The 23,840-nt window shown below is 37.4% G+C and overlaps 1 protein-coding gene across 1 annotated transcript; it reads right to left on the reverse strand.

The window, feature by feature from the left end:
• Positions 1–7,534: 7,534 nt before the first annotated feature.
• Positions 7,535–14,500, reverse strand: LOC111471410 (ribosome biogenesis protein bms1-like). Its single transcript, XM_023117133.1, has 17 exons — positions 14,233–14,500; positions 14,002–14,148; positions 13,829–13,919; positions 13,591–13,709; positions 13,319–13,509; positions 12,993–13,203; positions 12,639–12,879; positions 12,149–12,552; positions 11,881–12,004; positions 11,597–11,793; positions 11,145–11,467; positions 10,944–11,043; positions 10,646–10,864; positions 10,095–10,334; positions 9,345–9,554; positions 7,975–8,448; positions 7,535–7,887 (listed from the first exon to the last, which is right to left on the reverse strand). The coding sequence occupies exons 1-17, from the start codon at positions 14,368–14,370 to the stop codon at positions 7,732–7,734; spliced, it is 3,585 nt and encodes a 1,194-aa protein (XP_022972901.1). The 5' UTR covers positions 14,371–14,500; the 3' UTR covers positions 7,535–7,731.
• Between the last annotated feature and the right edge of the window lie 9,340 nt (positions 14,501–23,840).

Here is a 23,840-nt window from a genome sequence, read left to right on the forward strand (position 1 = left end):
AGGTTGACTTGAATTTCAAAAGACGGAATCGAACTTTCATTAAGGATATATACGTGCCAACGACTTAAGCTAACCAGGTAAGTGGCTCACCCGTTGTAGGTTATGCGTTATTTGCTGTATGTTGGCACGTGCCCATGGATTTGCACGTGTCATTAAATTGTATGCTAGTTTAATGTGCTTAAGTACGAACTCATGTGAACATGAATGTATACTATGTATGTTGCTTAGTTTGATGTGATATGTTATGCATGTGACGATATATGGTCCTTGAATGATTGCTGAATGATTGTATGGAATATGTGAAAGGTAAATAGCATGAATTGTATGACATGAAACACGGTAAACTGTCTGGAATCATAACCTCGATAGGAATATGTAGGAAATGTGAATTGAAAATGAGAATGACATGAAGCATGGAACGTAATAGGGGGGTTATGATCATTAATGATAAATGTAGAAGTAGGGGGGACCTCATGCATTATGTGTGTTCATGCATCTGGGGGATACCTCTATCCCATCACGAGGGTACGGACGCGTACATCTAATGGCAGGACAACGATCGTTATGCTTTGCATAGCGCTGTCGTGATGGTTTTAGTTTTAACGGATCCTGGCATAAGGGTCTTCCAGAGTATGCCCACCGGATAAGGAAAGTGGCCCAATGGTGTGTGAACTAGCTGGTGAGCCCATACTCGAAAGTATGGGCTGTGTGTAGAGTATATGGTACACGTCCACGATTACCCGTTAGGACTGCACCGTAGGGAAAACGAAATGAAACGAAACGAAACGATATGTCCCATCATTTCATTGCATGTGATTGTTGCATAACCCCGATAGGGGATCACTTACTGAGTATTCTAGAAATACTCAAGCCTCGTGCTACTTTACTTTTGCAGATAAGGGCAAGGCACCCATGTGACAACGACGGCGGCATCGTACACCTCAGGACCGTGGCACATGCATAGGGTAGTTGTTTTTCCATTTCATAGTCTAGGTTGAATTCGGTTTGCATCACTATAATAGGTTAGTATAGGTTGAGTTGTATTTGCATAATAAACCATAAAGTAGAATTAAACATTCATTTCGGTTTTGGTTTCCTTTCCTTTATTTCAATAATGTTCGTTTCTTTTTCCATTGTAATCATTTTCTCTTTCACGAGGTAATAAAGGTCGAGTGTAAGTTGCATTTATGAATAGGGCCCATTTAATGTATATTCCGCATTCCAAGATATAGTAATGACCTTAGATTAAATAGGTAAAATTTAGGGTCGTTACATGTCTGCTCCAAGCCTCTTGTGGTGTTTGATCATCTAACTTCGCATGTGGACATCGATTCTGTACGTAGATGGCGCATTGCACGGCTTCTTCCCAAAATTCCTTCGGCATCCTTTTGCTCTCAAGCATTGAGTGAACCATGTCGAGAATGGTCCGGTTCTTTCTCTCAGCCACACCATTTTTCTGAGAGGTGTACGGTGCGGTTAGAAATCGCCTTATGTCTTGTTCCTCGCAGTAGTTGTCAACTTCTCCCTACCCAAGGTTATATATTGTAAGCCGTTGTTATCTCTCTCTTGCTTGCTTATATAACGTCTCTTTCTAAAATCTCTCTCTGCCCTCGTTTTCTAAAACCTTCTTTTAAAATCGAGGCTAGAGGCTCAATCATACGTCGCTTGACCGTAGGCGACGCAAAAACAAATTGGCTTAGCTCACTTGTCGTTGGAAAGTGAGTGCCGCACAATCGCTAGTCCGCTGCCTTCAAAAGTGCGATTGTGTCAAGTGGTATCATGAAAGTCGTCGAAGTATACTCGTCACCCTCTATCGGATCGTACAGGTTTGATGTGTCTACCAGTTTCCTTCTCCACCATTACTTTGAACTTTTTAAACACCTAGAATGCCTCGGATTTTCCTCTCAGAAAGTAAGTCCAAGTTTTTCGTGAGTAATCATCGATAAAGGAAATAAAATACCTCTTTCCGCTGAAAGACTCGGGGTTAATTGGTCCACATATATCTGTATGGATCAACTCGAGGGGTCGTTTAGCCCAAAATTTAGCCTTCTTTTGAATTGAGGTTCTTGCATGCTTGCTGAACACGCATTCTTCACAAAATTTTCCTTCAAAGTTCATGTTTGGTAGCCCATGTACCATATTCTTCTTCGCTAACTTCTTTAGGCCGCCATGATGTAGGTGACCAAAACAGAGATGCCTGAGTGATGCCTTGTCTTCTATATCAACTCTCAAACACTTTTCTCGTATGCTTATTAAGTTCAATTTATACATTCAATTTCTTCCTATCTCGACTCAAGCAACCAAACGCTCTTTCTTATCCTTCAGGTGTAGTAGGCGGTTCTTTAGGAATATCGAGTAACCTTTTTCTATGAGTTGCCCCATACTCAATATGTTGGTCTTGAGTTCTGGTACGTAATAGACATCTTGGATTGACCCCATCACACCATCCTTTTGCAAGAAGTGTATCGTACCTCTGCCTTTTACCTCCACCTTCGACGCATCTCCAAATGGCACATGATCATCTTCAATCTTTTGCATTTCCTTGAATAGGTGCTCGTGACCGCACATATGGTTGCTTTCCCCTAAGTCGAGGTACCATAGGGCGTCGTTATTGATGTTCTCTTCATCTTGAGTCATCAAGAGAAGACCTTCATCTGTACATCTTCCACGGCTAGGTTGGTTATTCCTTCCATCATTTTTTTCGGCTCGACATGCTTTTGCAACGTGCCCCATTCTGCCACAATTGTAACATTTTTCGGAGTTACAATCATTCGCATAATGACCATATTTTTAACATTTATAGCACTGAATGTTTGATCTGTCACCACTTCCTCAACTGCGTCCTCTTCCATGCCAATTTGTTTGGCTCAATGGTCTCTTCTCATTATAGATTTCTTCGTAACTGTTACCTTGACCACCTCGACCGTTTCCGCGACTTCCACGACCTCTACCTTGAAAATTTTGAGAGTAGAGTGCCTTTTCATGCTTTATCGATGCCTTCGTCTGAAGCGCTTGATCGAGTGATTCCTCATTTTTCTTGCGTTGCTCGTGTGCCTCGAGAGAACGGGCAAGCTCATCGACTATGAACTTCGCTAGGTCCTTCGACTCTTCTATTGCACATACAATATTCTCGAAGTTGTCTGTTAACGACCTTAGGATTTTCTCCATAACCTGCGTCTCGGGTAACATTTCTTCGTTCTGATTTAGCTGATTCGCCACGATTTGTACACGTGTAATAGTCAGATACATTTTCTGACTCCTTCATCTTCATGCTCTCAAACTCGCCATGCAGAGTCTGGAGACGTACCTGCTTGACTCGGTCGGTTCCTTTGAACATCTTTTCTAGAGTGTCTCACGCTTCTTTTGAAGTAGTTGCCCTTGCAATCTTCTCAAAACCCGACTCGTCAACAGCCCGGAACAACATGTATAATGCTGCTTTATCCTTTGACCGTAATTCCTTTAACGCTTTGTTTTGCGCCACTGTATAACCCGTGGTATCAATTGGTTCTTTGAAACCGTCTTCGACCACCTCCCATGCGTCTTACGAACTGAGAAGAGCTTTCATTTGGATGCTCCAATTCTCGTAGTTTGTCTTCGTCAATCGTGGTAGCAGCATTTGTCCCATCATGTTCGCCATCGGCTCTGATACCAATTTATAGAAAAATAAAGCGATACCATCTTGAGAGAAAACCGATTCCAACTTGAGAGAAAGAAACATTCGCTCTGAATCTAACTCGTTTAGATAACTCTCACGAAACTTTAAAGAGGGTGTCAAAAGGGGAGAGACAAGGAGACAAAGAAGTTCTTAAAAGGTTTTTTTGTATTACACACTAACTCGACAAGTTTGGTGTGCTGCTTTCTGTTGTTCTTTCTTGTTCTCCTTTGTTATTTTCTCTCCATTTTTAGAACAATAGGTAAAGCCCTTTTTATAGTTTTTCCTCCGGCTAAGTTTAGCCCCATCACTTTTCTCTCCCCCATAAGCCATTTCTCTCTTAAATTATCTCTTAAATTTAGCAATGACTTTTTGACGGAACGAAGACTAGTTCGAAAATATGAAGGCACAATTGAAGTCCTGAAAAAGATCGATGGTACTTCTTACATAGTTGCGCTACCCACAAGGATGAAAATCCACCCAGTAATTCATGTGAGCAACTTAAAGCCCTATCACCCCGATCCAGATAATGATCAGATCAGCGAAATGTAATCGCAAGACCGATCTGAAACAAAGAGACACCAAAGAAGTAGAGGAGATCCTTGAAGGGAATGAATAAATCCCAACAATCCTAGCTGACAGGGTTAGGAAGATAAGAAGACCTGTACGGAGGATTCGTAAATTCCTTGTCAAATGAAAGAATCTCCCTACGGAAGAAACTAGTTGGGAACGCGCGGAAGATCTGGACTTCCTGCCACCCACATGGCCAGGTTTGAAAATAGTTGATTGACAGAGATGTCAACCAATTGGGTGGGGGAGGATGTCACGGTCATGCTCATCCAAGGCGTGTTGCCATGGTTGCATGTCCATGACAAGCCAAACCCTTTATGTCTCTCCATGTTGTAGTGTTTTACTTTTGTATCTGTAGGGAGTATGACGTTTCAGAAAAATCATGTATAGGTCTACCAAACATGAAATGCCTCAAAATGTACCATAGGGGGATATGATTAGTTGTCAACTTATCCTTACCCAATAGTTATATGCAGTAAGCCGCCGTTGTTGCCTTTTACTTACATTCCCATATAACACCAATTTCAATTTCTTAAATCTTGCTTTCAAAACTTTCTTTCGAAATCTCTCTGCCCCCATTTTCTAAAACTTTCTTCTTGAATTGGGGCCAAAGGCTCGAGCATATGTCGCTTGGCCGTAGGCGACACAAGAACGAATAGGCTTAACTCATTTGTTGTTGGGAAGTGAGTGTCACATATCACAAGTCCGCTGCCATCAAAGTGCAATTGTGACACTGTGGAGATCTACTAGGTTTCTAGAATGTTTAGGCGATTTAACCTCATCTCACATTGCCAAGACACTCGGTACTAGCACCTCGAGGTTAGTCCAATTTTTGTGAGCACTAAGGTCTAGACTTCTAATCGCCGCTGACAATCCTATGGTGTTTGGTATACTGAAAAAATTTACTGACCCAAGTAAACGTAAAACTGCTCTAGCACTAGTGCTCTAACCTTAAGTTAGCTCTCTCACCAAGATTTGTTAGGGAGATAATTATCTCAATCACTTAAAGCCCAAAATTCATAATCTAAACATTCCTGAAACTAGGTTCTTAAGGATGTCTAGGCGACTTAAGACAGACTTTGACTCTAGTGTACTCTGTACAAACTCCTCAAGTTTCTTAGTCTAAGAGTACTAAGGGCTAGACTAGTAGATTGCCACTTGTATTCCTAAAGTGCTTGGTGTGCTAAAGGCGTCCTGTCCTAGGTCATCATTTAGTCGACATATTTCTAGTGCACACTTAACTCAATACATATATCTACATTCTATAGTCACCCGAAGCTATCATACAATTTCATACATTCATATATGCTCATCATTAGTCACTCGAAACGCTGCTCACTATATATGGTTCTTCTTTCTAGCACAACACGAAAGATAAACAATAGCATGCAACTCAAAATCTTATCTTATGGGCATATTTGAATTTTTTATAAAATAGGCATCTTATTCACAACTTAGTATGATATTTTAATGCTCTAATCATGCATTGTAACCACGTATGGCTGGATAAAATAGAATGCATGCTCGATCTAGCGATCCTTATAAATATTTTTCAAAGGAATCCAATAGTTATTTGGATGACGTGTGCCCTTCTAAGCTAGTTTTTTCGTATATTAGTATCAAAACTAGAGCGAAAAACTGACAAACGAAGGTTGAATAGACCAAAAATTGCACCTCACATGTGCTTGAAGGGGCAATACACACGACTTCACATATGAGTAGTTAGGCGCGTCTGAAAGGAGTACATTCATTCATTACACAAAACATGGCACACATAGATAGGAGAAACTACATCGATTTGGGTTGGAAATTTAGTTCAAGTCATGCAGAGTGGGTCAGATCTACATTCGTGTCCCCGTTAGGTGCCAGCCACGATGTCACGATTATGCTTGTCCAAAGCGTGTTGCCCATGGCCGCATGCCTGTTACACACCGAAACCCTTGCCTTGTACTACTTTATCACTTTCTTTTACTGCTGTCATGTTGTATTATTTCCTTCTTGTTTTTTCTAAGAGTATGATGTTTCGGCGAAATCATGGCTACGCCTGGTAAACATGAAATGTCTCAAAATATACTGTAGGGGGATGCGACTAGTTGTCAAATTATCCCTACCCGAAAAGTTATATACTGTTTAAGTCGTTGTTGCCTTTTGCTTACATGCTATATAACACCACTCTCAATCTCTCTCTCATTCTTGCTTTCAAAACTCTTTTTCCAAAACCCCTTTGTCCCGTTTTCTAAAATCTTATTTTCAAATTGGGGCTTGAGCCTTGAGTATACGTTGCCCGACCGTAGGCAACGCGATCCGAAGTTAGCTTGACTCACTCAGTGCTGAGAGTGAATGCCGCACAATCGCCAAATCCGCTGCCAAGAAAAGACGTTTGTGACACCCCCATACACTGTCTAGCAATATTTTGGGGCCCTCTAGCCCCTCCTAACACAGGGCCTATTGCTGTTCAGATTTTATCAAGCAAACAGGTATACTTTTCTATTATAAATGAGATATCATGTCTTCACTAACATCTTTGATTACAAATGGTGAGCAGTTCAAACTTCTTTGGTCTCTTTGAGTTATTGTTTAAACTTTAGAGACCATTGGTAGGTATGAAAGGGGGGAATGAAAATAAAAGTGTCACAATCAAAATAACAAGAAAGAGATATTGTAAATAGTTTTATATTGAGACTACAGTTGCCATTGATTTAACCTCATGAATGCATTTGGAAGATACCCTTTTTTTCCCGACAGTTTTTAGCATAACGTGCGCAGTCGATAAATGTTATGAATTATTCTCTGCTTGTTGGGGTCGATGCCGAGAAAGAACTTGTATGTGGAATAATCGATTATCTTAGACAATATACCTAGGACAAGCAATTAGAGACATGGGTAAAATCCTCCATCGTCTCGAAAAATGTCCATTCAGAAAGTTTATGTCTGCACATTTTTTGAGTGTCCTAGATCATTGATGCCTGAAGCAGAACTTCCTCTAGCTTTGGGAGCTCTGTGGTGTACCACATATCATGCTTCTTCTAAGACGAACAGTAAAGAAAATGCTCGGTTTTGGTTTAGTGTCAAATATACATATCTATACAGGAAAAATGTGGATCGTATAAGGAAAAGGTCTGTCTTCATCTCATGGCTGCATCATTACACTTGCAAATTCATATTCACTTTGTTCAATCGTTCAAATTCTTGAAGCGGATTTATTGTAATTTTTACGAGAAAATTTGTAGTATTTTTCGTGTGATCAACTTGAGAGGCATAAAAAAGGGCCATGAAGAATGAAAGTTGTAAGGACATCATCTTCCTCCATCCTTCAAAAAACCTATAATTCACCTTCCAATGAAATTAGATAAAATTTCTTTCATCAACTAAAAAGATTATACAAAATGTTCATCAACTAAAAAATCACCTAATAACAAACTCTAAGAATACATGTAAAAACTCATCCGAATATATTTGAAGAACCTATTGGGTGAATCTCCATAATATATATAATATTATCCCAAACCTCATCCACTTCTAATTTTCTTTCTCATTTTATCTTCTTTTCTATACCTCTCTCGCCGTTCTTCCCTTTGCCGCTTTTTAGACAGCTGCTCGTTTTTGGCATTCTCCGCTTCAAGCTCTTTTCTTTTCTTCTCTTCTTTGATCTTTCGTTTCTTCATCTATATGGGCAAATTTGAGATACAAAATATGGGTTAGAAGTTGGCTTATTATATTCTAACAGAAGGAAAACCAAAAAAATGCATTACTTTCTCATGTCTCATAAGTTGAAGCTGCTGAACAAGAGCGTGAACTTTCCGTTCACGAGGCTCCATGACGACAGCTCTACGCTTTTCAAGAAGTGGCCTCTGTTGACTAGGTTTATCCTTTGGTTTTGATTTGAATGGCAAGGCTGCTTGTAATGATTTGGGAATCACCAATGGATTGAACTTCCGTTTCTGCCTTTCGATTGGCTTGTACACTGAATCCTTGTTCACAGGAATGGGAAGATTATGTTCTTTCCTGAGTTCAGCCACAGTTTTCATCCCTTGCCATATTCGACCACGAGGTTGCAATGCTGTAGTCAGCGGGTTGTAGAATTGAGGAATTTCAACTTTAGTCCATGCACGCAAGAAAACTACATCACTCATCCGAATCTTGTCCTCGAAGGTACATCTAGCAATCCCTTCCTTGGGGACTCCCCCTCTCTTCTTGGGCTGGTTACCAATCTCCTCTTTCGCAGCCTGCAGATAGATAGCATTGGTTGAAACTAGGAATTAAATATCCATTGATGTATAGATATTATTCCAGGCGTCCAACATAGCCTGGAGTGAGAATCAATACTGTAAAAGTTATCAACAGACGTGAAATTAAAAGTAATCAAATGATATCTAACATCCCTGCAAATACTTGACCCTACGTCTAGCTACACATAATGACCATCTTCAGATTTACAATGGCAAATTACATAGAAGAACTGGTAAGGGTCATTAAGTTACAAAATCTATAAATTGATAAATAAATCTTCTATTTGTTCTTTTATTGCTTTCATTACACATTTCCTGGAAACACCCCCCCAGAAAAAAGATTTATCAAAATCCTCGTCCCATGTTTATTGGTTTCATACTTTCGCAGACCAGTGTTGTCCAAATCCACCATTGGCCAGCAATATTTATTCAAGCTACATCAAAGATCTTACACAAAAACTGCTCCTATTGCCATGTTTATTTGGCTAACAGATCAGCAAGCAAGCCAGGCTTAAGTTTCATTCCTCAGGAAATAACTTTTATATATCATTTTTTGTTTATCTAGAAACTAAGCTTTCATTGGAAAAAAAATGATGGAAAATACAAGGCAGATCACGGTTCTATATATCATGAGAAGTCATCATAAGAACCAATAATTCACACTGTATAAAACAGAAGCCAGATCACGGTTCAGCAGTTGCACATTAGCAAGCAGACTATAAGAGAATATATAATTGGAAAAAATATGGGGGTCAGGACAAGTACGAGTGAGGTATATAAGAATTTCCCGTAGTAAGCATTACAACAAAAAGAAAAAGAAAAGGAAGAAACTCTCTATGGGAGAGTAGGAAAAATAACATGCAAAATGTTCTCTCTATTTCAAACAGACATACCTTTTTGACCTGGCCTCGAATTCCACTGACAGTTCGAACAGATGCACCTTCAAAACGAGCTATTTCAAGATCTGAAGTAAACATATCTTTTATAAGTGCTGTCTTCTTAAAAATTTTGCATGGATAACCAACTAGCTTGATTTTCTTGACCACCCGCTCTTCATGATTGGATTGGAGCACAGTAGCTGTTGCACATATTCTGAACGATGCCTGAGAAGCCATACAAAAGGTCTATAAAAAGCTAGAAAAGGCCAACAAAAGATGGCAATAAAAACTTCAAAGTAAAGTTGGCATCAAATATTTAATCTATAATGAAAACAGCTGAAATGGCACAAGACAAACCTTATGCTTATGGGGGAAAAAAACTAATCAAATGTTCATGTCATACAAGAATATGTACATAAAAGATGAATTAAAATGCAGTGATTCGTGAAGACTCCAGAGGATAAGACATTCTCAAATGAAGAAGAAAATAAATTCACAAAAAAGAGCCTCATCTAGAATACAAATAGCAAAAGATAGCTATGAACACTTGGCATTCATTCTTGCCGTCTTTCGCTTTTATGCCAAATTGAACACTTCAGATGGTATCTAAAATGAACACTTCGGACAGTCCAACCAGAGAACTATTCCTGCACTCTTTCATTTCTTATAAGAAACTAGACCTTAATTTTCAAAAAGGAATAAAAAGGGGTGGAGACAAGGAGTTACCACCAAACCAAGAGGATTACAAAAGAATTTCCAGTATACCTGATTGCTCGATAAAGTCTGAACAGCAATAAGCCCTGTGTTAGGAGGGGCTAGAGGGCCCCAAAATATTGCTAGACAGTGCATATGTTCAGGTGTATATTTAAGCATGCGGTGCCTCCCATTTGAATCTTCAATTGCATAAACAGGGGTACTTTGGAAACGTCTCCATCCAACCGAAAAAATTAATGGATCTCTAGTCTTCAGTACCTTCTTATGCCACCTATGTCGTTTTAATCTGACCTGCAAACATATTATTGCAAGATAACTGGGTGAAAGAAGAACACACTTTGAATAACTTTTCCAAAAAGAAATAAAGCTTTAATCAAGGAATGAAGGACATCGATAGAGTAATTGGACAAGACCTTCAATCTCAATATATCTCTTTATATCAGGTTCATGACCCCTTCTGGGGTTGGAGTGTTATGGTTTAATTACATTATCGGAAACTTAGTAAGGTGAGATACATGCAATCGACAACTTCTCAGCATGACACAAGAAAAAAAATACAAAATAATCAAGTTATAAAAAAAAAAGATCTATTAAAATATTACCTGCATGTATCCAACGTCATCCTCCCCCGGCCCAATTCCTCCAACCAAAATTGGCTGGCAAGGATCAAAATGCTCCACCATCTCACAAGGAACACCATGAACTTCCAATCTTACGTATGTCCCTGATTGGAAGCCCTCAATCCCCAACCGGAAGGCTTCATCAATATTATCAAGTTCAGCTTTATTCCTTTGTTTCCTGATTTCAATTTCCTCCTTCATCTGAAACAATCAAGCATGAAGCAGTGCTCAGGGTCATGCAAAAACTACCAACCTTTTAAAAAAGAGGGAGAAGGTTTACCTTGTCATGATAATCATCACCTTCATTAGCTTCACTGTGGTTTAACTTTCCCTCACCTTCTATATCACTTCCATCCTCCGGTGCCTTAGATCCAGCATATGTTGGTCAGAGTTAAGTCTCTAACAAATTCTTAAAAAAGAGAATTAAGATAAATAAAAGGTGGTGGAAAAAACAAGTAAATCAGGATCATCAAAAGGATATTCAGCATCGAACTGTGCCCGAAGAGCAAGCTTTTTCAGCCTGCGCTCCTCAATTGTTGAGTACTCTGCCTTTTGGACCATGGCATCGGTAGTTTTATCAGCACTCTCATACTTCTCACCAGTTTCTAGATCTTCAAAATCAGCATACACATCATCTTCTTCAACTTCGTCCTGAGAAGATTTATTTCTGAGAGCAGCTTTTGACCAATCACCAGTGACAAAGCGGTCACGAATGCTCTCCACATTATTATCATTGAAAAAGTTTGTAAATTTAGAATAATCCTCAGAACTGGCATTTGCACCATCCACTGCTTTACTTTCATTCTGCCATTAACAATATATTAAAACGTTAAAAAGTGACCATTATTCGCACAATCAGAAAACCAACAATCAAAAACATGAAATCTAAAAAAACGGGAATATATTTTTAAAAAATTAGTGCAAAGAGTAAACCTTATTTCCCTCGCCTTTAGGCCTAAAAAAGTGGTCGTCGTCACTTTCTTCATCATCATCACCTTCATCCCTTGAGGTTGTAGATGTTTGTGTGGATTTCCCCCCATACACATGTTTCATGAGATTCACGTGTTGCCTAGAAATGGTCCTTTCTAACAAAGACTCCTTCCACTTTGAAGAGTTACCCATGCCTCTATCTACAAAGAGAGTAATAAGGTGGTCAAATTATCAATGGAACAAAAAAATAAAAACATTTGCATACAACAGATTTACAAGGAAAATACCATTTTCCTCGTCATTATCATCCTCATCCTCATCCTCATCTTCATTTTCATTTTCATCATCCTCTGACAACATTTTTTGACCGTCAACATCACTGTCATTGTCATCTTCTTCTTCATCTGAATCCTACAAAGATATAAAAGAAAATATAAGGGCACTAACAACTTTCTTTTTTGGCACATTGCCTGCAAAGTTGACATAAATTGGATTGTGCATCCAAAATATAAATGAACAGCCGCATCATTTCCAAAATTAAGTCAGTCACATTACCATGAGATCATCAGAGTCAACATCATTTCCAAAAACAGCTTTTCTCCTAAGCCTCCCTTCATGAAATTCAACATGTTCCTTCATATGGTCTTCAACAGTGGATTTCTGATTTAATAAATCATTATGCTCTTCTTCATCAGTGCCCTCACTTTCAAATTTAGCCTTTTTCGGGGTAAGGTCATCTTGATCTGAAGACTCTGAATCATCGGTATCATGTACTACATCAGGTCTATCAAGTTCCACCAACCCAGGTTGCTCTGCCGGCTCACTACTATGGATCCCATTTAAGTTGTCAGGTTTTCTGCCAAATAGGGAAATGAAGCTCTTCTCTAACTTTTCATCAACCGAAAATTTTGTGTTCTGGAGAGACTTCACCAGAACTTCACCCACGTCTTGAACTTTACCTGATTATAGCATAAGAGTTACTTCAGAGTTACTCCAGAATAAGTGACGGACGACCGCATATTAGCAGAGAATGGAAGGCAATTACCTTTGGTTGAAGGAACTTCTTTATCATCATCAACTTGGGAATACTGAACGAAATGGTCATTAATATTTATATAAACAGCATCCTTATCGTACAAAAGATCCCCAAGCCCAGACATAGGAGCATAAAACAATTTTTCCTTATCACGTAGTCCTTTCTTCTTGGCAGCAGATGGCAAAGGACAAGGATCAGCCAAACTGATTACATTAGCCAAATTAAAATCACCCACGCCAGAGATGTGAACCTGATTTATGCATTGAAAATAAGGAAATGTAAAAACAATGTTGTAAACAATAACATAAACAGATAATAAATCCTACAGAAAGGCAAAAGCATCAACAACCAGAGAAGTGGTACCTTAGTTTCCTTCTTCAAATTACAACCTCGAAGATAACCATATAGTGTGATATTTCTATCACATTTATTATTCATATGAACTCGTTCAGGTGGAGTGACATCTTCAAATCGATCAGATAAAACATATGGATGATTGGTACGCCAAGACAGTGGCTGAAACTTCATCACAGAGATAAACCGAGCAAGATTGTGTACTTCACGTTTAGTGTACCTGTCGATGAGAGAAAGTTGAGTATATAAAATCACATATCAACCTATTGCAAACATTAAATGATGAAATGTAACAAGAATGAACGTTTGAAGATAGGAGTGAAGAAGATCCTTACTTTCCATGAATAAGCCCAGATAGATAAAATAATTTTGCTCCTGTACGTATCTCAGTCCAAAAGCGATGTTTAAGATGCTGCTTTGTTTTCCTCAACTTTTTTGCATCCTTAAACTTATCAAGGTGAGTGAGAACTCCCATAACTTTTGGAAGTCCGTGATTATGCAAAATGTTGAGGAACTCAAAAGTCTCCTGTGATGTAGGTAAGATATTTAAATTAACATAACAAATTTCATTATAATCTTCAAATTAAATGGAATCATGGTATCTCACCATCTCAAAACCGTAACTACCATCAATTAGAAGCAAAGTCAAATCAGCAAACTTCGCTGCGTCAATCATCCCATTGATATCATTTGGGCACTCTACAAACTGCAACCGCCTTTGTTTACCTGAAAAACACACACATTGAGAATACAAATCCCCAAATAAAATAGCCAAAACACTGAAAGAATGTGTTTGTGTATGAAACAAGAATGAAGATTAAGTTATAATCGGCAATAGAGTGAACCTGACACAATTGTAATCGGCCCACGAACATCAGGTAGATTATGTTTTGTATAATGCTTAACAAGAGACTTTATTAGAAGAGATTTTCCAACCTACAGTAAGTAACAACAATTAAAAGAAGAAGAATTAAAAGAGATGCAAGTGATAAAAATATAGAAAGTAAAAAATTCAGACCTGGGGAGGTCCCTGTACAACAATAACATAGGGAGCTGGTTCACCATAACAACGATCGATTGTGGGAACATGAAGCCTACGTTGTTCTTTCTCGACAGAACGAGATTGCAAGCGCTTAGCTTTAACTGATGAATTAAAAGCAAAAGCCTAGAAAAGAAAAACAAGAGTTTTGTTGAAATTTAGTCGGAGACATGGATTGATTACAATATAACAAACAATTAAACTACCTACCTTCGGATTGTGCTTCCTGTCATTCTCAGAAACCTCCCCCTTCTTCTTGTGCTCTGCTTTCTTCTTTGCATTGGGACCAGATTGGCGAGACCTGTGAGCCTTGTGAGACTGATCATCGCCACTTGCATTCACGGCCATATGAATATCTGACAAAAAAACCTTGAAAAAATTATAGAGATGGGTTTAAGGACAAGGAGGCCGGCGGGTTGAAGAACTAAGACGGGCGGAGGGAGATGAAAAAGGGTTTAGGAGAAGAGGGAATTTCAAAGCCCCACACCAATATCTTTTCATTTATATCTTTTCATTTCATAATTTTAAAGTTTTATTTTACTAATTTTTTTATTTTAACGAACGGCTCTTTTAACAGTTTTTTTAATCTGTATTATTTAAATTAGATGCTTTAATTTAATAATATTGAAATTTTAGTATATTATACTTTTTGGTTTTTCTTTTACTTTTTTTATAACTTTTATTATTTAAATTATATGTTTTAATTTAAAATCTTTCCTATTTTAATTTATTAAGTCCTTTTATTTTATTTTTATTTTTAATAAAATTGCTGATTTTTTTTCTTTTTAACTTTTTAAATTTATATTATCTAAAAGGTGTCAAAGTTTTTAATTTAGAATTCTACTTGATGAGTTGATCCGCTTACACGTCTTACCTTTATTGCTATATCGAGAGTTACTCTACGTATTGGTTGACGTAAAACAGATAGTGGATTTGTTTATGTTTTTTGTTGAATCTTTTTCATGGCTCGATAGATTATTTGATAAAAGTTCCATGATGTGACCGAAGACAACATACCATCCGACACACCATGAAAAGTGTGCATTGAAGCTAAGCTAAGACATAAGCAAGATAAAGGAAAATGGTTGACATAAGATCACAGATGATTGAGCATGCATGCATGGACGACGTTTATGACTAAACAAGCTAAGATTCCACATGAGTGATGTTTAGTTAGCAAATGAGAACCTCGTCTAAGGTCCAATGAAGCCATAAAATGGGACAAAAAAAATGTGAATGAGACTCGAGTTTCCCTTAAGACTTGTCATGAGTGTGTTAAGATCATGACGTTGCACGGTTGAAAATATACGATTGTGACACCTAGTAGTATGAGTATCATGGTACACTTAAAAGCTTGAGTTGTACAAAAGTTATGAGAACCACTTATAATTCTATAGCGACATTTTAGGTTATAAGTTCATGGGTTCTAGCTCCAAGGGTCCATCATAACACTTAAGGCACAACCTAGGCTTAAACGTATCATAAAATTCATAAGCCCGAACATGTCAACATATCATGACTCCAGCATACACATTGTAGGGGCACTTTGGTTATTTTACCTATAGCGTTGGTTTAAGCCCTAAACGTGTTCCTATGTCCATAAAACTTTGCATAAATCCTTATTATATGATATTAGGTCATACATTAAAATTTCATACATAGTGGAGTTCATTTAGTGGATAAATTTTAAAATTTATAATTCTCGAGTAAAACATCTGGTTTAGGTGCTTACCACATAGCTCTTGCCCTATCTTTTCCATTTTCCTTAGTTATTTGTATAAGCAATTTCGACGAGTAAATCTTAAAGTAAAAATCAGAGTGGCTACTTACTTGGTTACATTTGAGACCTTAGTTTTTGCATTCGAGATGCCAAAACTATATTGGACCTGTAGTGAATCAATTTTGTCGAACCAAAGATAATTAAGTAAGAATTAGTCTAGAAGAGGGTTGAAAACTATACATAACCACATAGAGTCGGTTTGGGTGACATGATTGATTCAATTGAGCTGCCCACGTCATCATCCTCAACCTCAATATGAGAGAAGGCAGAGAAATCGTGGCCCACTTTCTTAGGAACTCACCTTCTACAACCTCGTACAGTTGTTATTTCTCTTTGAGAGTAAAATACTTTAATTTTTTGGTCAACCATAGCGCAAAATATCTCTTATTGGATAGGGCGTTCTAGGCCTCCTCAACCTTCGATTCCTTCAATAAAAAGTTTCGGCCATTATGTCATTACAAACAACAATTTTGTACTACAAATCTTCAGAGGGTTGCAACGAGTGGAGACTGTTACACAATTGGCAACGAGTGGAACCTATTACCCAAACTAACATCTTAAATTGACGCGAGTGGTGTAGAGTTAAAGCCACCACTTGAATGTTAGGAACTATGACTATGGTTTTGTTTCTGGTTTCTCAAAAGGTCTCAACTAAGGTCGATAGTTTTCCTTACTTATAATAAACTTATGATCTTCTCCTTAATTAGCTAATGTGGGACTCATCTCCAATAATTCTCAACACCGAAGACCAGCAAATGATGCAGTCTTCACAACTATGAATAGAACCATTATCTAACTAAGTCGAGGACGACTAGTGATGTAACGACCCAAAATTTCTAAATACTCAGAGTCGCTACTAACGTCTCATGCTCATCTCTAATGCGAAAATATAACTCGTAAAAGAAAACATCATCTTTAATATAAATGTCGAAAATATTTAAAACATCATCTTCTCTAAAAAAACGCAGTCATAGTCTTACGTGTTTAAATACGAAACATTGAAATTTAGAGAAATTAAAAACAAATACAAATTAATTTAAATCGATGAAATGCAAAACATTCTATTCTAACCTTAGACTAGGAATTTAAATATGAATCTACCGTATGCACGTGCCACAGTCTTTGCTTGTGATGTCACCATCCTCCGTGCATATGCACCTTGCCTTTATCTGAAAAATAATGTGGCATACGACCTAAGTATTTTGAAGAATATTCCGTAAGTGGCCCCACTATAGGGGTCATGCAAATGCAAACACATGCAATCATGCTCTTGAGACCTATCTCTAGCTCATCTAGGGGTAGCCTCTAGTCTCAGACAAATTGAATGTGTAGTACTTCCCTACACATGACCCACACGTGTGAGTGTGAATCCCTAGGGCGCTCGCACACCCACTGGACCCTCTAGTCAGGCTAATCTGTAGTGATGTCTGGAGGTCAGTAAAATCCCATAGTGTCATACACCTCATAATACCCTGCTCGTCATATTGTGTGCATTCGCACTCATCATCTCTAGAGGAAGTAGCTCTATGCTTATGAACATACAACATGCATGAGATCCCTCTAAATCTCATCATAACGTCTCTTCTGATACAACCCTTTAGTCTCAACTCTTTGTTACTCTAGGTAATACATGCTCGTGGATATTTATATTAATATCATTTTCATGCTCTTAGGGGTGTGTCCCAGGTCGATCTAATGACATGATACAATATGACAATCATCATCATATAACATACTCAATATGAAAAACATCATCATATTAAGGAAAACGGCACGCAACATCATACTCATCAATAAGCTATCAAGTGCATCAAACATAATATGTACGTCATGCATCAAAACATAAATCATGTATATATAAGATGCATCATAGCTCAAGCATCATACTCATACATCGTCATAAACATCATACATCATCATGTTCGTAAATAAGTCTGTAATGCAAACAATTCTAGCCTATCCTATGGTAAGATCACTTACTTGGTTGGTCTTAGCCAAAGTACTCCCTAATTAGCTAAATGTAAACTCTCGTTCCCCGAGAGCTGCTTCAAAGGTTGTCGAGGTTCACTTTCTATCCACTGTTCGTCACCTTTGGTTAGTATTTCACATTTAATTAATAATCCAACTAAAAATGTAAAATACGGCTCTAAAACTGCATCAATTACCTTAACTAGGGCCGAAAATAGGTCCGAGAGGGTCGGGAAGTTGGAAATCGGGCTAAAAATGGCAAGCTGAGGAGTCGCCGGAGAGTCATCGGAGCGTCGCAGGAACGTCGTCGGGAAGTCACCGGAGAGTCGTCAAGCCCCGCGGCTGGACACGTGGTGGCATATAAGAGGGTCACGACAGCGTAGGCGTCTCAGGTTGAGGCGCGGGTCGAAGTTTCGGTTCGAGTTGGCTCGCGGATGAGTTTAGGCTATTGGGCTGATTTTTTGGTTTTGGGTCGAGCCAGACTTGGGCCTCAGGTTTGAAGGTGGGTTTGGTCTCAGGTTCGTACCTTGGGTTGATGGGCAGTCGCCTGGGGATGATCCGCTTAGTTGGTGGTTGTGAGATCCGCAACCTCGCCGGCGACATCGGTAAAATTTTATATTTTATTTTTTTAAATACGGTTTGGTCACAAGTGAGATTTTGATATATATTTTTATATGGACACACATGGAACAAAGTAGTTAAATGGAGATAGGGATGGACGGAAAAGTTGTGAAGAGATGTAGGATAAAATGTAAAAGATAAACCAGTAAAGTGATGGGAGTTGAGACGCAACCTTCGAATACTCAAACTTAGCTACGTTTATCAACACTAACACTACTACTCTTCAAGAGGGTTTGAACCTCCGACCTTGCTACACGCTCTAGAAAAATGTTAATAATTACTATTTGTGCTTATCTTTACCTAAACAAGAGCACTCTCACGTTATGTAGCTCCTTATATTGTGAATTTTAGGGCAAACAATGTTAGAAAGTTTTCTTCTTATATTGCGTTCGTTTATTTCTTTCACGTGTTCGTATAAAGTTCAATAAAGTCTTTTGAATCTTGTTCTTAAAAGTATTTTATTTAAATTGTTCCTATTCATTAGGTTAACATATGTCAAATAGTAGCAAGTTTTAGGCACCAAAAAGTTGAGGTGTGTTGGGTTACATGGAATGGATAATCTGCATTCATCCTTTGACTTAGATTCATTTTTATGAAAATAAGTGTAGATGATGTTTGATTGGCGAAGGCAAACCTCGCCTAAGATTCGACGAAGCTACAAAGCTGGGGCAAAAAATATATATGGGCTTAATTCTCCGCTAATAGTGAGTGTATCAAGTTCACGACGCTTCGTGGTTAAAAAAGTAGGACTGTGACACCGGGATGTCATGGGCCATATCTAGATCTTGATCCAAGGGAATGTTAGAGCCCATGGGCCATTTGGAATCCACGTTCTAGTCCACATCGTCTCCAAAATCATCAAATACCAGAGGAGGTTTAAGGGACAAAACCAAGTACGAAGGCCAAGAACATGAACAAGGATCAAGTTCCAAGTCCTTGGAACTATGACTCAACCTCAAAACCAAGGTTTTTATATCAAAATCATGTTTAAGAACTTAAAATTCAAGACCAAGGTTCTCGGACTAGAACAATGATAAGAGCTTAGAACTCAAGAACATAACCTAATGACCTAAGTTCTACGGATAAGAACAAGAACTTGACAAGTAAAGAGTGTGGTGTCCTAATATCCACCATGAACACGATTAAAAGTCTACAAGTAAGCTAATTGTTGAGTCTTTATACTCCCTCTATGTTTTTCATGTTTTTTTAGGTTATCAAGAAGAAGCTGGTTGAGGATGAGAGCAAATCTGGAGCCAAATATATTAAAACTCTTAATCTTTTCAACTATTTAATATTTTAAGTTGATTTGTTGACTGATATCATGTATTTGAACTCCTAAGTTTTATTTTGTATTTTTAAATAATATGTATTTATGTTTTACATCCCTTCTATTTAGGATTTTAAAAGTGAAATTTTCTAGTGTGGGACTCTTGAATCAGGTTGTGACATATATCCTAAGATTCCATACCAATATCTGGATGAGTTGATGTGCTCAAATGAGTCGAGAGAATGTATTGGATCTATAGAGAATTAAAAAACTATTAGAAACTTGGATAAGCCAAAAAACCTCATCATCTATGTCACACGTAGATACGTAGAAGTTCATGATTTGAAGCTTCAAAAATCGTTATATAGATAGGAAATTATCAGCTCATCAAAGTCGTTAGGACAAAATTGGCCACGATTCCACAAACTCATCCCTTCAAAACAATTCTTCGCTTCATAAGGAAGAGCTTTCGTGTGGAAGTCGAGCCTTGGCTCTAAAATTGTTGTCCAATAAAGAAATTATGAACTTATTTATATGATTTACAGATGACTAGAATTTTATGTGCTGGAATAGCTCAGTTAGTGTGACTGTTAACCACAAAGTCGGAGGTTCTCAAGCACTCCTAATGTTAATGTTCATATTTGAGTCTTTTTTGAGAAGAAAAAACTTTCCTGAGAACGGATTTGGAAGAGGTCTAATTTGATGAAAAACTAAGGTGGTCTGGTTTTGGGGTGGTCCAATTGAACCCACCAGGTCATTGTCTTCTTCCTCCTCCAGCAAGGGAAGAAGAGACGTGTGCGGTTAGCATCACCGTCTAAAACCAGTAGACCACAACCCATCATGATGACTTTCTTCCCTTGATTCGTTTAGATAGTGTTACAAGGAAGACGTAATGATCAAGTTCTTACCGTTCAGCTGACTATAACTCAAGAAATCATCCTCCAAAGAACAAGATGAAGACAATTTCTTATTGGTTGGGCACCTTATCCTCGCTTGTGTATCTTAGTCTTATTTGGAGTCTTACACTGGCTCTAAATTAGTTTGTCTCACTTAACGATATAATTCTTCTGACTTATCATTACAATCTTTCATCAAGTGACGACGCTGTTGATGCGGTAGATGTGAGACTTCCTTTTTGAATGTATTGGTACTTTCTTGATATTGCGTTGCAGAAGCATTAAATCCAAGGGGAAAGATGGTTACCTACAAAGGGATTCAAGGCATTATCGACGCCATGGTTACCATTTGAATAGAAGTTTAGATGACAGTTAGGATAATGTTTTTCCTATTATTCTGGTGCCCACAAAATAATAGGCGAATTAGTGCGAAGCATTTCTCCAAGAACCTTTCAATTAGCATCTCCCATGTTTCCTTTCACTCCAAGCTTACCTGGTACTTGATCTAGTTTTTGCACGAAATAGCAATTTGTTAAGCAAGTTTAGGAGACTTAATTTGTCGAACAAATTTAACCGATAATAGTTTGTTCGGCAAGTTTAGAGATTTAATTTTGGAGTAAATTTATGATAACTATGACATATTTATATTATATCAAAATAGAGTTTATACATAAGTATTTTAATACAAAATAAACGTAAAACATTTATAAAAAAAAAAAAAAGAGTTAAGAGGCTAGAGGTGAGACTTGTCTGTGGCACCTGCTCTAGAGTCCGATCCTTAATTACTTGTAAAACATAGAAAACATGGAGTGAGTATAAAGACTCATTAAGTAGTCTACTTGTAGGTTCTTAATCGTGTCCTTAAGGTATGCTAGAGTACCACACTTATTTTTTGTCCTGTTCTTGTCATTGTCTTCAGTTCTTATTATTGAGTCTTATCCTGGGTTTCTATTTTTTGAGTGGTACCTAGCACGCTTCATATTTTAGCATACTTAGGCTTAGGTAGTACTACTTTAGGGCATAGGTGTGTGATAAACTTACTTAACCCATGTTCTTGAGGTAGCCTCCTGATTTACTTACCAATCAAGGGCTTACCCGGAGCTCATCTTAATTTAGGATAGCATCCTGATTACTTAAAAATTAAGGGATAGCCTAAAACTTATCATGAGATAGCAACCTGATCACTTAAAAATCAAGTGCTAACTTTGAGCTCATATTGGATTAGGGTGCCTCCTCGTTACTTAAAAACCAAGGGCTATCCTAAAACTTATTATGAGATAACATCGTGATTACCTAAAATTTAAGTGCTAAATATTTCTTTAATAAGAGTAACCTTCTTGTTAATTACAAAAACATGGGTTACCCTAAACTTATCACGGAATAGCATCCTAATTACTTAAAAATCAAGTACTAACCCTAAGCATATCATAAACTTATAACACACCTAAGTTACGATACTTAATAACATTAACTATCATTAAGGTGCATAAACTTACAACACACCTAATCACTTTCCTCGTGTCTTAACGTAAACTCATAACATCATAAATTAAGGAATGGTATAAGGCTTCATCTCATTTAGAGGTTACTTGGGAACCTTGATTTTATTAAGAATTATAAAACATTTAATATGAGAGCAAGAACTCTACCTTATAGATACCACAAATTGCAAGCCATTTTAGTGTATTCCAACAACTTTGAAGTACTTTCACAATATCTTACGAGACTTAACTTATGCATTATAGAATAAGTTGTGTCCATTGATGTAATCATTACAAGAAAATCAATCATTCACGATTTGATTAAAGCATGTACAATAATGTGTTAATCTAACGAACAAGGAGCTGTAAATTAACATTTTGTGTTCTAGGCATGCCTATTATCATCCTAAAGACGTGAACATTAACTTATCATACTTCTAATTCTTATTTAGTGACATGGTTTGATTAAAATATGCTTGAGATTCAATAATATCCAATCGGGTCAAATCAACCAAAAAAAGACATACATAATGCTTCAAGGCTCTAAGCATGCATATTTATATCATGGGAGGTCATACGCAATCAATCATAACATTCCAAGTCGATTCCTACAAATATTTTTTTGAAAAAAAAACTAAAGTGGTTACTTACCTATTCAAGCGTATTCAAGAACTAGGTTTTCCTTCTTTCGAGACTCCGAATGTCATTAATTTCACAAAGTGATTTTAAATTAAGTCAAAATAAAGAAACTAGTAAAAGAATTGAACTCAAATAGTAAAAAAATGAGAGTAAAAACAATATGATAGTCCAAATCAATTCAATTGGATAGTTACTGGCTGGTTCAAGTGAACTGACCTCATCACCCTTTAAATGCTTACAATTACTAACTTCATATCGTCTAAAAATAGAATTCATTTCATCAATTCATGTTTTATTTTGAGTTTCTTCATCACTAAAGTTGTAGTCATGATGTCCATGAAGCTCATGGTTCAATTTTTACGAATGACAGGTCATTGTACCAAGAGTTATGCATGAAAGAACAAGTTGTATTTTTCATTCAAGTATTTTAGACCCAATTTGCTTGGTAAATTTGTAGTAATCTTCTTCTAAATCCAAAAACACCAATTTCAGAACATGTCATGAGGTTGAATTTTCTGAGTCAAGGCTTCTAGATTATGGGTTAAAAACTTTAAATGTCGTCCATATTGGAGGAACACCAAACTTGTTCTACTTCTTGCACAAAGTTTAGGATTTCGTTTTACCTTTGTCGAACTCCAACCAGATCTTGGCTACCAATGGGTTTCAGCCCTCGATTTCTTTCTTTACGAGGATTGCTTAGAAACCTTCTCAAGAGCTATAGATTAAAGAAAACCTTCCCGCCCATAAAACTACCAAAAAAACATCAGACCAATTGACTCCTGAATCTTCATGAATATGAGTTACAAAATTATAGGAAAAACTAGAAAAAAGGGCAATGTCATAAAGCCTTATCAACCAATTGGTTATCCATTTGCCAACTTGTTCCCTTAACTATCGGTTCTAGGATAGTGACGTGGTCATTTCTACACCGTTCTTGAACAATAACCCTCTTACTGGCATTGATTGATTGATCCACCCCATATCATGAACATAGTATCAAGAGGCAAGCAAATTATCAAAATAAAATATACAAAAAAAAAAATTGTGATTTATTCGAACGTTTACGGTATATTCTTCAAATATTTCAATTACATACACGTTCACATTGACCTACAAAGATTGATTTTTTTTTTTTTTTTTTTTTTTTTTTTTTTTTTTTTTTTTTT

Source organism: Cucurbita maxima, unplaced genomic scaffold (assembly GCF_002738345.1).
Source record: "Cucurbita maxima cultivar Rimu unplaced genomic scaffold, Cmax_1.0 Cma_Scf00052, whole genome shotgun sequence".
In the NCBI taxonomy this organism is placed as follows: domain Eukaryota; kingdom Viridiplantae; phylum Streptophyta; class Magnoliopsida; order Cucurbitales; family Cucurbitaceae; genus Cucurbita; species Cucurbita maxima.

What these genes read in the sequence shown, in the direction of transcription:
- LOC111471410 (XM_023117133.1), bottom strand. Translation starts at nt 14,370, where the DNA reads ATGGCCGTGAATGCAAGTGGCGATGATCAGTCTCACAAGGCTCACAGG. An exon ending in CGGGCACAGTTCGATGCTGA is followed by an intron (nt 11,044 to 11,144) that starts ATATCCTTTTGA and finishes ACTCTGACCAAC; the next exon opens with ATATGCTGGATCTAAGGCAC. An exon ending in GTGATGATTATCATGACAAG is followed by an intron (nt 10,865 to 10,943) that starts GTAAACCTTCTC and finishes TGATTGTTTCAG; the next exon opens with ATGAAGGAGGAAATTGAAAT.